The 16,832-nt window shown below is 34.6% G+C and overlaps 2 protein-coding genes and 1 long non-coding RNA gene across 4 annotated transcripts; 1 reads left to right on the forward strand and 2 right to left on the reverse strand.

Moving 5' to 3' along the window:
• Positions 1–387: 387 nt before the first annotated feature.
• On the reverse strand, positions 388–8,239 carry LOC117692375 (histamine H2 receptor). Of its 2 annotated transcripts, none has more exons than XM_034479966.2 (3): positions 7,840–8,239; positions 2,127–2,380; positions 388–2,030 (listed from the first exon to the last, which is right to left on the reverse strand). In XM_034479966.2, the coding sequence occupies exons 2-3, from the start codon at positions 2,359–2,361 to the stop codon at positions 445–447; spliced, it is 1,821 nt and encodes a 606-aa protein (XP_034335857.2). In that variant the 5' UTR covers positions 2,362–2,380; positions 7,840–8,239; the 3' UTR covers positions 388–444. The 2 variants fall into 2 exon arrangements, with proteins under 2 accessions (XP_034335857.2, XP_034335856.2); XM_034479965.2 differs by lacking the exon at positions 7,840–8,239 and adding an exon at positions 7,298–7,438.
• On the forward strand, positions 7,365–13,034 carry LOC117692376 (uncharacterized). Its single transcript, XR_004603773.2, has 2 exons — positions 7,365–7,490; positions 12,915–13,034. It is a non-coding gene; the product is annotated as an uncharacterized lncRNA (long non-coding RNA).
• LOC105340197 (uncharacterized) lies at positions 12,325–16,832 on the reverse strand. Its single transcript, XM_011446135.4, has 7 exons — positions 16,678–16,832; positions 16,299–16,509; positions 14,814–14,959; positions 14,457–14,619; positions 13,964–14,100; positions 13,594–13,741; positions 12,325–13,022 (listed from the first exon to the last, which is right to left on the reverse strand). Exons 1-7 carry the CDS (start codon positions 16,718–16,720, stop codon positions 12,749–12,751), a joined length of 1,122 nt encoding a protein of 373 aa, XP_011444437.3. The 5' UTR covers positions 16,721–16,832; the 3' UTR covers positions 12,325–12,748.

Raw genomic sequence — 16,832 nt, forward strand, 5'->3', positions numbered from 1 at the left:
TTTGGCTCGATGCTTAAGAAAATAAGAAATTCTTGGAAAAGTGTACTCCGTTTCAATTTAACACAGGACTTGGCAGTGAACCATTTTTTATGGACAAATGGCAGTTATCATCTACATGTACATGTAACATGGTGAAAACTTCTGACAGCTTTTCAAAACGTGCAAATATAATAGATTTAAACTTCTTCTTCTATCTAATTTTGATAACAATGAAAACGAAGAATTTAAAATAAATATTTTTTTTAAATAGAATTCCTAATCTCTTTTTCTGTTAGAAGTTAATATACTTCTTTTGTTGTACTTTTTTGATATAAAAAAATCACGATTTGATAAGGATTTTTTTTCACTGTTATTACTTTTTATTACAAACATCAATATGATGAGGAAACACCAAAAACAATTATTGATTGTAGTAACCAACAGAAACATTAACGACAAATATAATTAAGTGTGATTTGATATTGAATCTTCTTCCGGGACTTTATGATCCTTCCGGTTCGTGTTATGTTCTCGATAAACGTAGTTCTCACCAATGGTCATCGCCCTTTCTCTACCCTCGTGTAACATAGCCTTTTCAGGGATGTTCCGAAAAGACGGATGAGAAAAAAACATTTCACGTGAGGAAAAATCCGCGCTTACCCGTTTCATATTTGTGAGATTTTTAGCTGATGATGGCAAACACGGAGATTTGGACGAGTCATGAAAGTGTGAATTGGACCTTTTTCTGTGTACACGAGTTTCTTTGTGTTTGCCCTCGAAAAACAAAAAGGATCCACAGTCCTTTTGTTTCTGTGATAAGAACGTTTCTCCACGAGACAGGAACTCAGACTGAGCCCGAGAGACCCTTTGCCGCGTCACTTCCGGACTGAGAGCACGGCTGTGCCGCAGATCGGGACTTTTAACAGAACATCTTGATAAGTCACTGGTTAGGTTCATGGAGTGTTTTTGACTAGTTCCAGGAACCGAGACCGCATTTCTAGACACAAAAATTTTTGGCGGTTCACCAGCTTGCTGCGCATGAGTCGGTTTTTCCAAATTCTTCCGTTCTTCCTTTGGGGAGCTTGATGTGGATGCCTCGCGAACTTCCTGAATGGTGTTCATTTCTATGTTACAAGCAGTCGGTATCTTTCCGCGCGTTTTCTGAGTTGTCCACACGACGACGTTTTGTTTGGTTGAAGAATAGGTGGTCATGGTCGTGGAGTAGAACTCGTCGCTGTCGTTACCTGTGGTGGTGCGACCATTACCCTTGTTTATAGTGTCGCAGAAGAACTTGTTGATCTCGTGACGAGTAACCCTGTTCATAAATGCGTATATGATGGGATTGACAATTCCCGTGCAGAACACGAGACATATAGCAAAGGAATTGACTTCAGACGTGAAGGAGTTGTCTCTTAAATGGCTTATTATAATGGTTAAGTAAGGAACCCAACACAAAGCATAAGCAAAAGCTATCAGTAGAATAGTTCTTACAGCTTTGCATTCCACGTTTCGATATTGTACTTGCACACTCTGTGAGAGATCACTGCTATCCGATGAGTTGCTGGGCGGATCTCGTACTGTGGACGGCATTGAGGGAAAGATGCGACTGCGCCGCTTTGTTTGACCAATGGCAGCTTTGAAGATGCTCAGGTAGCACCAACTCTGCACTAAGAGTGGAACTAAGAAACATATCACAACAATAAACAACATAAATTGGTTTCCACTTTTCCAATTCATTCCACAAAGGTACTGGTCAGGTATGTACACGTATGACCCCCAACCTACCAGAGGCGGAAGTGCAATCATCACACTTAACACCCATGCCGAAGCAATAAGGACATGTCCCAGCTTTGGTGTGAATACATACGGGTATCTGAGAGAGTTGATGATGGCGTAGTTTCGGTCTATGGAGATAATCATTAAGGAAAACTGAATAGTGATGATGCAGATTGTGAAGAAGTATCCTTGCACCTTACAAAAGGTGTCGTCAAATGCCCACTTTGTAGAGAACACAGAGGCCAAAACAAATGGCACAACAAGAATAGATAAACCTGAAAATGAATAATCGTAACATTATCAAATAAAACAAGTCTGATACCTTCCGAAAAGCATTGAACATTAGAATTTTGTTATAATCGTTTACTTACATAATTGACAGCACGACAAATTGAGCACAAAACTGTTGGAAACGCTGAGTAGATACGTCTTTTTGTAGAATACAAGACAAACAACACTGTTCATAGCCAAGGAGAGCGCTAGAATGACGCCGACTACCAGCGCCATGAGAGCCAATCCGACGTTCGGTTCACTGCCGCAGTCCAAATTTGTTCCATTGCATTGGAGACTGGAGGACGACAAAAGTCGCCTTAGTATTACGGACATGTCTGAATTTTCATCACATCTGAAAGACCATCAAATAATTTAGTCATATAGATTATTTGTGAAAATATGTCTGGTGATGATACGGTATTCTATCGTCAAATGCTAAATATGACGGTAACATACTTGCCAACCTCCAACATGTGAAAATCTGGTCATGACCAGATTTGGAAAGTAAAAAATCTGGTCATAGCGCGTAACGACATTCACGACATATTTATCATGCATTTCATAGGTATATACAATAGAAATATGTGTTAAAACTTATGTGGAATACTTTATTACAAAGAAGCATTTTAACTAACAGTTGCTGATTTTGAATTTTGTAAAGTGATCTGACACAGAAAATGGTAGGTTGTGTTTAGCTGAAAAAAAAATGCAAAAAGAGTTTCTGCTACATTAACCTTGCTTTTGAACTCTGTAAATGATGGCATGAAAGTTGTAAGTGACTTGGAAGACTTCTGTGTATTAAAAGGCATCCTATACAAGACTTAGCGTTTTTGAATGTTTAGTCAGATCATTTTGGGCACAAAATCCAATATTCAAATGTGCGTTACATAGAACGCAAAAGCCTCGTTTTGTACTCGATTACTTTGATTTTCCCAGATATGTTGATAGTTACAAAAATATCGTTTTCTTTTTGTTGGTTTTGATTCCGCTGGCCCTGATGAAGACATTTTCTTATTGGAAGCCATCACACTTAATGATTTAAACCTTCGCTTAGTCAAAACAACTCACGATAATAATTACACTTAATGTGTCTGTTATAGCCACCGGCATTGTTTACATGTTACGTAAATCCAAGCTCAGCTTGGGTTCATAACTGGAAGTCAAACGCGCAACGTAATTTACGAACCAAATCCGGAAATCGGGAGATTTTCGGGCTGCACGACAAAAATCGGGTGAAAAGCATGACCCGCCGGGTCATAAAAAATAATCGGGTGAAGGGTTGAATAATCGGATGTGACCCGACGAAATCGGGTCAGTTGGCAAGTATGCGGTAATTAAGTTTCACTATCTACTAATTAATTATTTTTCAGCTTTTACGCAAAAATGAAGCAAACAAACAATCTTATTAATGTAGAAAATATCATTAAATTCAATGACAACTCGAAATGGTAAATAGGTGTTATTTTGACGAATTATTGGTATCAGATTATGCAATATTTTTTAATCCTAGACTTGTTGTAATAGTATGTCCGTAATTCAGTACATTGTCAGTTCATACTCGAAATGCTTTGTAATACTAGTATCACTGCAAATTTAAACACATTTTATTTTTTCTGAAAATCAATTAACAAGAAAAAGATTACGTTCATGTTCTTTTTTCCCCTTAATTTTGCAAATTTAAAAAAAAAAACAACTCATTGTTCGTGTGCAATTAAATCATGACTAGAAACAAATCATTATTGAAATTGGTATTACTAGGTCATCAGAGCTTGCTGGTTATCCGATGTTTAATGGAATTTAATTGATAAAAGAGACGTATTCCTGAAACAAGCTGGCATTTGCCGGTCTCTATTTACAAAGCAGTACCGATGCAATTGCCCGTCTGTTCTTGAAAGCGGCAGACACCGGGTTCTTGTGCTGATTGGATAGGGCATGAAGATAACAACTTCCTTATTACAGAGAACAGATAGAACTGTAAACTAAATTGGAATCTTCTTGATTATTTTTTTATTTTCGTCGCTCTCAAAATCAGTATGTTAGCAACATGCATAGGTGTAAACAGAAAAGAACTTTTTTTTTATCTGTACCAATTTCGTAATAATTAATTTTTCGTAATGATGGAATCAGGCAGTAGGTAAATGTGATAAGTGTATATCGGGTTATTTTCACCCTACGGTATTTTCGCCCTTCTTTGCTTGCAATCGGTTTCGCCTCGTCTTGAATTCGCCCAGACAAAGTTGTGTTTAAAGAGAGATAACCTGAGATATCGCTCAGTCTTTATTCACCCGCTGACAACAATGGCGAAAGGGACGAAAATAAAACGGGGGCGGATATTTCAATGTATACAGTATTTATGTATACATTAGTATTTGGATATGGCTGTGTACAGATACATAGAAGTGCAATGCCTAAAAAAATTAAACGATATACAGGAGAATAATGCGCCAACTATGAGCGATGAATTTCAATGTTTCTAGTATTCTCTTGTTAATACACAAAATTGAGCTACCAAAAGTACACAAATGATATATATTCTTAACAAGGAATTAACGCGTGCATGTATATAGTTGTGAAGTATTAGTTTATAATAAGTCATCACGAGTTATTGGAGATGGAATGTCGTGACCATTCTTACACTAATGCTTACACTTATAAGACTTATAAGTGTTATAACACTTATAACACTAATCTCCTTAAGACGAATACCTCTATATATAGGGATCTGGTAAAAAAAAATTAAGTTTTAAACCTATTTTTTTTTTTTGCTAAATAATTTAATTCGTAGCAAAAAATCATATCAATGCCAAATCATGTCAATGTGGCCCTATTTACATTTCTTCACTAGTGAATATCATGTCATTTTTCGAGCTGTAAGCGAGATAAAAAAATATGCAAGGCTCCTGTCACCTTTTTTGTCCTTATTAGTCAAATATACTGGTAGAGTTTTGTTTCAAATAACTTTCTAAATGTTATTTAAAGAATATTTTATTATGTAAAACTGTTACATAATAAGGATTATGCAGCAGGCAGTCTGCATATTTGAACCCTCTCCTTAAACAACCAATTTGACAAACAGTGATGGTACAATGTAACAACAAAATAACAGAACGTAGGCCTATCTATTTATTGCTGGCCACTCAGACATGGCTCTTTGAAATCAAAAAGATTTAGCGTCGTTATTACTTCTTTTGCAAAAGAAAAAGATAATTACGTTCTACTGAAAATCCAAGGCCTTGTTAAAAATGGTTCTAAATTTCGACAATCAGTAGCTGGTTCAGGGTACTTAATTTGAATGTCAAAGCGTATTTTTAACTTATAAAGGAGACCTTGGAATTTTTTGTTTAAACAACAAGGGATTCTGAATAATTTTTTATAGCATGTGTTTGATACTTGATGGCTGTATAAAACCAAGAGAACACAATTTAAAACAGATATATCATAGCTCCAAAAGATGATTCCGTATCGTCTCACTACCAACATACACATTCTTAAAACACGCGAGAAAAAATTACTTGCTCGAAAATGGTGTATGAACCCATGAAATGTTATTTTATAATTATATATTATAAACAATCATCTAATAAGCAATTCAAGTCAGCAAATCACCTAACTTCCTAATAACGATTCATAAAACAAAAGGTAGACAAATCATAAATATTTTTTTCATGAAATTGATCCTTTTACAACAATATAGGTCATCATACTTGCAATTTTGTATAATTATAATCATGTTGAAAAGGATTAATCGGTCAGTAATTTTACTTGACCGTCGATTGTTTGGTTCCTAGTATAAGCCGTCTATTCACCAAGCATGAGTTACGTTACCATAAACATGTATCAACTAATGAAATCGGCAATGTCATCCAAACAAACATTATTTTTGTGTAATAGTCATTTTTTATGTTATAACTGAATATTCGATTCATTATTTTCCATTCCAACAGCTCATCGAATGAATGTACCAACATAACTCGTTGACACTCCTAACTTTTGGTAAATCATATTTCCCATTAGAAAATAAACTGCCTCTGGGGTTTTCTACAAATTTCTCTCTTGAGTAACTCTAGCAATCCATTTTGATTTCGCATTGTAATTCATCTAGTGTACCCGATTTGCATTAGACCACAATCATTGCCAAGACTCATAAAACCGATATTTAATCTTCTATGTTTAATTATGTCCAGTATTCCTTGGTAAGCAGTTGTTTAAACAAAGAACTCTGTATATGATTATTTCTCTGATCTGATCTGTGCACCAATGGACAAGACTTTGTCCGCGACTATAAAGCACGTCATGGAATAAAACAGATAAGATGATTTGGATATTTCATGGTTACATACAAATAGATATATCTGTATTACACACACCCAGCGTATATCGATCACAAGACATCTCGTTATCTATTTATGATGATGACTTTATGTTTGTCATCCGATATCCAAAGGACAGTTAGTTACAACTGTAAACAAGAACAAGAAACATACATGAAACGACCAATAAAAAACATCTCTTACCCCCCCCCCCCCCCCACACACACAGAAAGAAAGCCGGAAAAACTTATTTCTTTGGATTTCATTTTGGTAGCATGAAAGACTGAGCAAGGGTTTACTTGAGGATACTTACTTTAACACTTTTATAAATCAATTTAATTTAAAATGATAAGGTGTGCAAATCAAAGTGTTGTCATGGAAAATAAGCAATATGTCATATTATAAATCCCAACTCTAACCGAAAACCTTTATTTGTCTTGCCGTTTGATTTAAGATCATAACTTGTGAATAAATCATTTTTTTTGAATTGTGTAACTTCTATCATGATATTCGTAACTAAATTCAGCACCAAGCGAACTGGTAATGAAAAATGCAATCTCGCCAATTTAAACAATAATCGCTGCTGACCAGTCCTTATGGTACCTCAGTAGATCAAGTAGACACTACGTCAAAAGACGGCGTTTTATATTTGTATAGATCTAACGATTTCGTTGAATATCATCATAGCTCAGTGGTTAAAGTATCGGGCTTGTGAATCGCAGATCATGAGTTCGAATCTACCGCCAGCTTTTGTTCATATTTACTGAATTAAATTTTTAAATAAGTTTCTATCCAAAATTGAATAACTTCTTCGCCTATTTGAATTATATACTTCTTATCCATCTTGCTATATATCACAATCAAGTAATTCTCGACTGATCTGAGAAGCTATTTCAAGCTGTACTGAACCACCTTACGGTGGTTTTTTTTCCTTCGGAAAATTAGTAAAAGACGCTTACCAGAAATAGCTTTGGGTCCGCTATCGAATTCACATTCTACCATATTTATAGAAGGATAAGGTGCAAAGTGTGTCGTTTATTTTCACTGTCATAAACCATCATGGCCGTTTTGTCATCTCGCACCCAGCGAACCACGTTATCTTGCAGACTTTCACCATTCTCTGCGCTTTGTCAACTGGGAAACATCGACGCGGTAAGAACGAAGATAAGCAGGAATTAATCTCTACTTTATTGCCCTTTGTTTTACAGGTTTTGTCATAGGAAAACCAATAACCACTCATATGTTCCCACATCCCCTTTAATTAAGGATTAGCATTCTTTTTTTTAAGGATATTGTAATTTTGTTTCTCAAATTATTCGGTTCGTTTTTGTTTTAATTTATTGCATTGCATATGTCATCTGCAAAGCCTTTTTTTTAAATTAAAAACTATGTTCCTATTTTGAACATCATGTCCTTATATTATTGAAGAATATAGGAACAGATTAGACTTGCCTCTGAGAGGGTTTTTAAGATTAAGGTAAAGAAGAATAAAAATACTCACTCTGACGTTTGCTGAATTGTTGTCGGTATTTCACAAGGGTTTGAGTTCGTCGATTAAAAGCCGACATGCACCAATATATAGAGTATCCAGATTGATATTGTGACTGTAACAGAATAGAGCTGAAGGAACAATTGCTGCCTGAATCCTAACGCGGTCCTATGATACCTGGCCAATGGCATCGATCCGAAGGATAGATTCTCGGGTTGTCTTGGATTTTCAGGCAATGCCCAGTAATTCCAACCTATTTCCAGAACAGGTTACGCATTTCAGCCAACCTGCATATTTTTGGGGTGGACAACATTACGACCTGTGGCTTATTATCCTTCTAACACACGAATTGGAGCAATATAACAATAAGCAGGCCAATTGTCATGTTTCCTATCTGACCCCGATCGGCAATTATCACGTGGTTTATATATAGTATAGTTAAATACCGTCAACGTGATAGTAAACCAATTGTTATATATACAATTATACATGTTAATTTTCGTAAGAATAAGTTCATGCAATTGCAGTTTAAATATAACTGTAATACTGATACAGATTTTGGTAGATACCATAAAGTACTGGTACTTAACAATCCATACCGAGTATGCGCAGAGGATGAAAATTTATAGTGAATGCCTTTAAGGATGAATCTAACCTGGGCCCGGCTTCACTGTTGAAAACAGGCACGTGGCATCGTTTTTGAAAGTGGGGGGGGGGGGCAGACTCATCCCAAAAATCTTGACAAGCCAAAAAAAAAAGGGGGGGGGGGAGGTTACTTCCCAAATTCGTGAAAATCCTAATCCGTGTGTGTGTGTGTGTGTGTGGAGGGGGGGGGGGGGCAGGTATACTTTTCACTTTAATTTCATCGTTTGATTCCTTATTTTCAATTCAATTTTTACATGGTCACAGAAAAGTGGGGGGGGGGGGGGCTCCATGTTTTCACTTCAACTTCACTGTTTATTCCTTATTTTCAATTCAACTTTGACCCTTTTACATGGTCACATAAAATGGGGGGCCAACTCCATGTGAATTCAATTTTTTGTATGTAAATTTAAGAAAAATCTATGCAAAAAAAGTAGGGGGAGCCTCCCCCCCCCCCCTTCTGATGCTATGTGCCTAGAAAAGACTACCCGTATACGTTTGGCGAAAAACTTGCTAAAACAATGCACTCGATTTTCGAAAGAGATGAAGAAGGGGTGGGGCTAAGCACCCACACGTGCAATATCGTATTCTTTTCACCTGATTGATTCACCTCATATTTTTTTCATCGGCCATCATTATTAGATCTAGTAGAAATTTTACGCTCTTGTAAGATAAAATATCAGGTATTCTAAAACTAAGTTATTTCGATTTTTGAGTTGCATTGTTTTATTCTGATGCAACTTTATTTATTGTTATTATGCAGCTGGACATATTTTAACGATGTTCCTCCATGGCAGTATTCCCAACTCTATGATATTGCGTTATTTTATAGTACAACAGTCAATTTTCTTTTGAATTATTTTTTAATGCTGTTGCCTTACCTTTAGCTACCCTTAAGCACTCTATTGTAATTCCAGATTTATTAATATTATCTTTGTTAAATATATCTTATTGCAATATTTAATAACATATTAGAAGCTAATTTTAAACGTCATCAAAGAAAAAACCTAAACGGAGTATTATGTAGGACACTTGTGTAACGAAGAATAATCTTCTAACTTACTAACTCGTAATTTACCAAGATTTGACATTCTTCAAGAAATTTGACATGGATGTCAAATTTTGTCAGTCGATTTCATCGATACTCTGTAATAAGTTACACTTTTGATATGTCAACCATATGTGAATTGTTAACTAACTTAAAGGACAAAATGAACATCATCATTTTAGTTTTTTAGTTAAAGTAAATTTTGTAAACTTAGGTTGACTTTGTACAAATATAGATGGAAGGTTCATTTCTCATTCTAAGTTTGGTCAGATTGCCTTCATTTTATAATTACAACGTTATTTACAACATGTTGTTAACCATTTCCGCCATTTTTGAATTTTTGCAGAAACCTGAGTTGGTATATTTTCAAGTAGTTATCTTCCAGAAAACATGAGTGCAGGCCTAAACAGTTATAATATTTTCATTTCAAAATGTATCCATTTGATATGAGTTATTGGCAGAAAACGTTTCCTCGTTCAAACTCTGAGCTATATTTCCTTAAAAAACTAAATTGCCAAAAAAAGCCGTTTTTAACACTTCATTTTGTATTGGATTGCAAAAAAGTGTCATTTCTTGCGTCATATACTGCCAGAAGGTGCATAAAAATCAGTAAACATGACTAAAGGATTAACTCTGCAACAAAATAAGAAACCAATTAAAAATTCTTGAAACTTTTTATTTTAAAAAGGTGATTGATACCATAGGGGTCAAAATTAACTCCTGTGTCTCTATCAGAAGCTTTTTTGAATGAACAATCCATATACTAAGTCTTGTCAATGCCAAGCGTTCCACGGTTTACTTTATACATATAAGTTCTTTACACACATAAGTTCTACCGGTATTTTATCTAAAGGGTTGCATTTCTTTCAGAACTAATTGAAATATAACTCTAATAGGTTTATTCGTCCTTTAAATCCAATGGTGAGAAAGATGGCGGTTATATGATATGAAAAAAGTAGCCATGCGTTTCTGCGGGGCTATATCATATGATTGTCTAGTTCAACCAGACGCTTTGTGATATGCAATTTCCTTGTAGCGAGTGTGTGGCTGAACATGACAAATTATAAATTATATAATAATTTTTATTTTATTTTAGTGAAACAAATGCTACTGTGTTTCGCATTTTAATAGTTTTCAAAAGCAAAAAGAATTGAATAAAAAAGAATATTTTTTGCGTTACGTATTAGTTTTGTATTCAAACCATAAATATCAAAAGTGTTGAATTTGTTATGTTGTGAAAATTTAAATTAAATTTCAGTAAATCTATATCTTTTTTAAAAATTTAGCTTTAGGATCTTTTAATACTTATTAAATGTATGATACATCAGTACCTATATGTATATATATATATGGACGATGTACACAACTATGACCTTATGTTCGTAAATGGATTTTTCATGCAATGCTAAATTTCGATCTTTTTCTTTTCAAATATGTTTTGGTTTGCGACCGTTCTTTTGACGCTTGCGTCAATTTTTTAATGACAAATTGTGACGCGTGCGTGGCATATTTCTGCATCCTGAATGCTACTACTCTATATATTATGTCGACTTGCAAGATATCATGTCAACATGCAGCATGAATACCTAATGGAACGAACATGAAAGAAAAATATAACCATACAAGAATTGCATAAAGCATGATAACATTTTTCTTGCAAGACAAAATAGTTATAAAGTGTTGTGTTAAATGTTGATTTATTTACCTTGCATGTCGACATAATTATCTTGCATTGCATGTCGACATAATTTATCAAAAAATGTAACTCGGACACAGAGGGCAGAAATAGGCCACCATCAAACCATTTGAGTCTCCCTGTATCGATGTGCGGTGTCTGGTGCTGCTACCGATGCCATATGCCGTGATTAGACAAAGTAAACAGAAGGTGTTGGAGACAAATATTGGTCGGTGAGACATTGACAGAGTCAAACAAAGCCTGTACTAATGTCTAAAAATAGAATATTAATATTGTAGTCCGTTGATTTCCTAATTCATGCATTTAGTGAAAATTCTTCATGATTAGGTTATACCACAGGGGTATCGTATCCGCTCTACTCTCTATGACATATATAAAAATAATAACTAAATGTATTATATATATATATATATATATATATATATATATATATATATATATATATATATATATATATATATATATATATATATATATATATATATATATATGTCATAGAGAGTTAAGCGGATACGATGCCCCTGTGGTTATACCTAACAATATTCTTCGAAAGATGTGGGCATAAATCCGACTTTATTGAATCTACGACACCAAACGTGAGCATTATCTACGTTGAACAACACAAGTTGCGAAAGTTTCCCCAAATCCAAAGCAAACGTATACAACTGTAGCAGTAGAAAATGTCAACTTTTTACGTAATTTCTTATGTCATTTTGGGTCCTTATAGGAAAGATTTCTTATGATTTTTTTTTATCGCGATGTAATTAGTGACAAGACAATATTTCATTCCACCCCCCTCTCCCCCCCCCCCCAAAAAAAAAATAAATGAAATAAAAATAGAAACAAGCATGGTGAATGCCCTGACGTGACAGGCGTCAATATTCCGCCATTGTATATTCCAATGATAAGATGCGTTAAAAATCATTTTTCAGTCTCAGAGTAGTGCATTCTGTGGTTCTAAATGACAAATTAGTAACAACTATTGCAAAATTACATATTTCGTTTCAAGTTGCAATAATATCATATTCATGTTTTATAATTAAATTTTCGCCGGGGGGAAGGGGGGAGTTGACACATTCTATAATAATCAAGACTTAACAATTGTTATCAATGACTTTTTTTATTATCACAAATTTAAAAAAAATCTACAATCTACCGATGATCGGTTCGTAGCTACATGTATTTGGTATTTGCTGTATTTAGCTTGGAATCACCCAAAGCATACTTTGAATTCTAATTCACATTCTTTGTCACTGTACTTTGAAATCTACATATTTCAACAATGTATGCGTACAAACTATATACAATATATATATACACTAAAGCACTCATTATTATGTCGTTAATCATCTCTTTAAACTGTGTTTTCATTTAATCTGAACGATTGGATTTACCTGCGTTGCCTTTTTTTACCAATTAAATGTTACTGTAGAAGATATCTTGGTTGCAAATAGCAACAGGCTTTGTCAAACTTCACATTTAAATAATCGGCAGGGCAAAACGTACTTGGTGTAGAAGATCACACGTATCGATTCTTACAAAATTAATATCATAGACAAGAGGGTCACTACCGATGCCAGCACTGTAGACAACTGAGACGCCGAGTTTTTGCCGGCAGGTTGGCGAAACTCTTTGTAGAAAGAGGTAGTATTACAAACATTGTCTTTTAACATCGTCTGCAAATTGATATTTTTCTGGCAGGTGGAAGGGAGCATGGTGCATTCGAACTCGTTCTTCAGACCTACGCCGGCTTTACTGCAGGATTGCTTCCATGCTTTCATGTCGCAGCCAAGATGATCTACGCGGATTCTGGAGGAGAAAGCAATAAAGAATATAATAAAGTTCCTGTATCGATTACTAGTGCTTTAGTACTGTATAAAGAATATCGAAAGTACAACGTATAATAAAGTACTGGATAGATAACGTCCTACACGTGTCTCTTATTTGTTGTATAAGCATCATAGGAAACGTTCAGTCATTGCTGACATTTACATTATGAATAGTTCAAACTATATGCATGGTTTTTCCTTTTCATAAAACTAAACAGGCACTCTTTTCTCTTTTGGTGTTTAGAAGGCACAATGGTAAAAAAATGATTAACCATCAGATCTAAAATTTAAGATATTATTTGTTTACCTTAACAATAAATTATTATTAACTTTAAAGAAAACCACAATAAATTTTGACGTTAAATTTTGGGTATTTTCTTATTTTTTTTATAGAGAGCTCTACTTTTAAAGGAGATCAATACCGTATAAAAGTGGCCACTACAGTCTTGATATTAAGAGGGTCACAATGCTCGTAGCTCATTTCACGCAATACCCACTGATTATTCTTTCTATCTGCACATGCGTATTATTTCAAATTTCAATGCACTCACTTGCAATATTCGGAGAAGAAGCCCGTCATATCGAGGTTCTGTTGGATCTGACGCGCCGCCAGGTCCACCATACTGGCAGACATGCTGTCCAGACATTTTTGTACGGCGTCTGTTGGATTTTGGAAACACACTAGACCCTCTACATAAACTGAAAAAGGAAAATCAACGGATTTAGGAAATGACGCAAAATAACATCAACCGATTTTAATCGGGTTTTTTTTTTTCGTTCTTAATATAATGTAACAATGAAAAAAAAATGTTTTTGAAATTAGTGGTAACACAAAGAAATTTGTAAAAATTTTGTTGGAGAGTTTGTTAAGAAGTTTTTGTTAATTTGTTACTTTAATGTGTTGCAGACTCGTTTACATACCATCTATATCTCCACAAAGGAGGTCTATGCTAGCCTCCATTGAGGCGTGGTCATAACCAGTCAATAACATGTATTCATTGGCTCCTTCACAACTGTCAATTACGTTTCTCATGCATGAAAATAGTGTGTTCCTTACTCTGAAAAAAGATAATCATAAGTTACCTTGATTACGGATTTGACTGTCATTCAGTTCTTTTATAAATTCGGAAATTATCTTTTCAATATTGTGATTTTTATACAATTCAAGTATTTTCGACTTTTTGTCTAACAAATTTTAAATATAACTGGTGTTTTTAAGTAGAAATTGGCACCGATTAGAATGCTTCCAATTAGAGTATGGTAATATTGCATCTCTCTCTCTCTCTCTCTCTCTCTCTCTCTCTCTCTCTCTCTCTCTCTCTCTCTCTCTCTCTCTCTCTCTCTCTCTCTCTCTCTCTCTCCTACCATACCAATATCAAATTTAACACCATCTTGACAAATAGATGCTACTCACCCACAAAATCTGGACGCTGCCTCTTTGTCTTTTCCAATAATGGCGCCTTTTATTTCGGTTTCATTGGAGCCAAACATACTTGGACTAAGTCCAGCTTTGGTATAACATTGCTGCATGTTTGCGTCAAGCATGCGCATACAAGAGTTGGCTTGTGGCAGCACACCTATAAAATACAGTAAATAAATTACAAAAATCAAACTTGACTACTTTTTAATTCTTAGACATATATACATGTAACTTCTAGTATTTATACTTATACATATATCTGTATACTTTTATATTTAATTGTTCTTATCAGTTTTTGCACTTACGACCATTTAAACTACGGTATTTTCTGAGGATCAAAATAGAAATTACCTGCACCACAAGCATTTTGCAAAGCCGTCAGTCTCCTGACTACTTGGTTCTCGGCAAAATTGAACTCTGCACTGTCTGTGCAAGGAGGCTTTCCGCGCATGTTCAGTGTGGGTGGAACGACGCATTGTATAATCTGTGCCCTTATTCTGAAAGGTAAAAATCATATTGTATATAGGAAAATTCTTTCACCAGCCGAGTTATTTTGAAAAAGGAAAAAGGTAAAATAAGTAAAACGTAGAAAGATGACATATCAACTAAATATGTGCAATCTATGACGACTTAATTTTTCATGTATTACATCTACATGTTCATCTGTCATAAATTTTTTACGGCGTGTTGACCCATGGTCAGCGACGGGGGCTGATTGATGACATCAATTGAGTCAAGAGAGACTGACTGTGGTCAGAAGCTTAGTATACATGTATATGTCAATACATGTATCTACCTATAGTGAATAAAATTTCGATATCGCGCAATTGCAATAATCTTGTTACAAAATCATATACAAAGGAAAGAAAAAAGTCAAAATTTTAAGTGAATATGTATTCTAAAATGAAAAATTAAATGTTTGTCTTGCATTTTTAAAATTTAACAAACTTCAAAGAAGCTTTTTAAACACCTTTTTTTAAAATAAGGTGGAGAAATTTACCTTAGAATAATATGTAGTTTCTCAAATCAACAGAAAACAAATTGATCATGAAGAATAGCAATGATGCATAAGAAGCGTATAAGTCAAATAGGCGAAAAATACACAGTTTTTTTATTTTAGAAATATGATTTACTAAAAATGGTTTTCAGTAAATATGAGGAAAAACAGCATATCGGGCAAAGGACTATGTGCGGTATGGTCTAATATCTGCCCCCAATTTTAACCAATTTTTAAATAGTGTCGTATAAAAATAAAATCTTCATAAATCATTGTACAGAGGACGCCTATCACTTTAATCTTGATTTTAACCACCATTGCTCATTGGCTAGTTATCTATGACGTCAACTTTATGACCTTATTCCCGCAAATTTGCAAACGGAAGAAAATATTCTCATTTTTGCTTTAAATTTTGCATTTGGAAGTATAGAGCGCAGGTCTGCTCAAGTAAGATTTTAACATATGTTTCTCTTCAGATAATTATACACATTATACTAAAAAGTGGTACTTGAGCAAGCCTGCTAGGTTCACAAACCCAATACTTTGACTACTAAGCTATCATGATTCTAAATCGATCGATACAATTTCACAAAACATTTATATCGTCATCTTGTGATGTAGTGTCTTAAAATAATCAATAACCCCTGATGTACTGAGTTACCATAACAAATTCATAAACTAGTACTTCCAAAAGTAGATCAGAAACATGGATTTTCATTATGCGATATGATGATTAAATTTCGACCTTGATTACAGCATTTAATGAAAATTCAAAAGACGCCTAGATAACACGCCAAAAATTTCGAATGTTTATGTCTTTATGTTACTGGAATGCTTACCCACAAAGGTTCTTCCTAAGGTCCATGATATTTGAATTGCTGGGTAATGGAGCAATAGTTCCATTGGTCAAAACAGCATCAATAGTCATCATTGGAAGTCCAGACCTCTGAAAGCAAGAGGCGCTGAGTTGTTGTACCTCTCGAACACACTGGCTAATGGGAGGTTGGGGAATAGGTTGTTGGCCATTGCAAAAATATGGACTACACAAAGCTATGAGAAATAATAATGAAAGTACAATGGAAGGGTGAAAAACGCTCCAAATTCGTTAAGAATGGTAATATTTGAAACGTGCTGATAATTTTTACAAATACGATATTCTAAGTATAGCTTTCACCTGCATTAACAGTTTCTAAACAAAATTACTATATATCGTCGTACCTGTCATTAAAAGAAGTAGCCACATGGTGTCTCCTTGCCTCATACCACTAATCCGACCAAAAACTGAAATGAACAAATGTGAAGAGTGTGCAGTCTTTAAGTAATTGAATTGATGATTAATACATGTGAATTATTATATCGTAGAAATATTTAGC

This window comes from Magallana gigas, chromosome 3, assembly GCF_963853765.1.
Source record: "Magallana gigas chromosome 3, xbMagGiga1.1, whole genome shotgun sequence".
NCBI classification, from domain to species: domain Eukaryota; kingdom Metazoa; phylum Mollusca; class Bivalvia; order Ostreida; family Ostreidae; genus Magallana; species Magallana gigas.

Coding starts and splice junctions, on each gene's coding strand:
- LOC117692375 (XM_034479966.2), bottom strand. CDS start 2,361: ATGTCCGTAATACTAAGGCGACTTTTGTCGTCCTCCAGTCTCCAATGC. Junction 2,031..2,126: donor TTTGTCGTGCTGTCAATTAT/GTAAGTAAACGA, acceptor ATTCATTTTCAG/GTTTATCTATTCTTGTTGTG.
- LOC105340197 (XM_011446135.4), bottom strand. CDS start 16,720: ATGAGGCAAGGAGACACCATGTGGCTACTTCTTTTAATGACAG. Junction 14,620..14,813: donor GCAAAATGCTTGTGGTGCAG/GTAATTTCTATT, acceptor TGTATTTTATAG/GTGTGCTGCCACAAGCCAAC. Junction 14,101..14,456: donor GCAGCGTCCAGATTTTGTGG/GTGAGTAGCATC, acceptor ATCTTTTTTCAG/AGTAAGGAACACACTATTTT.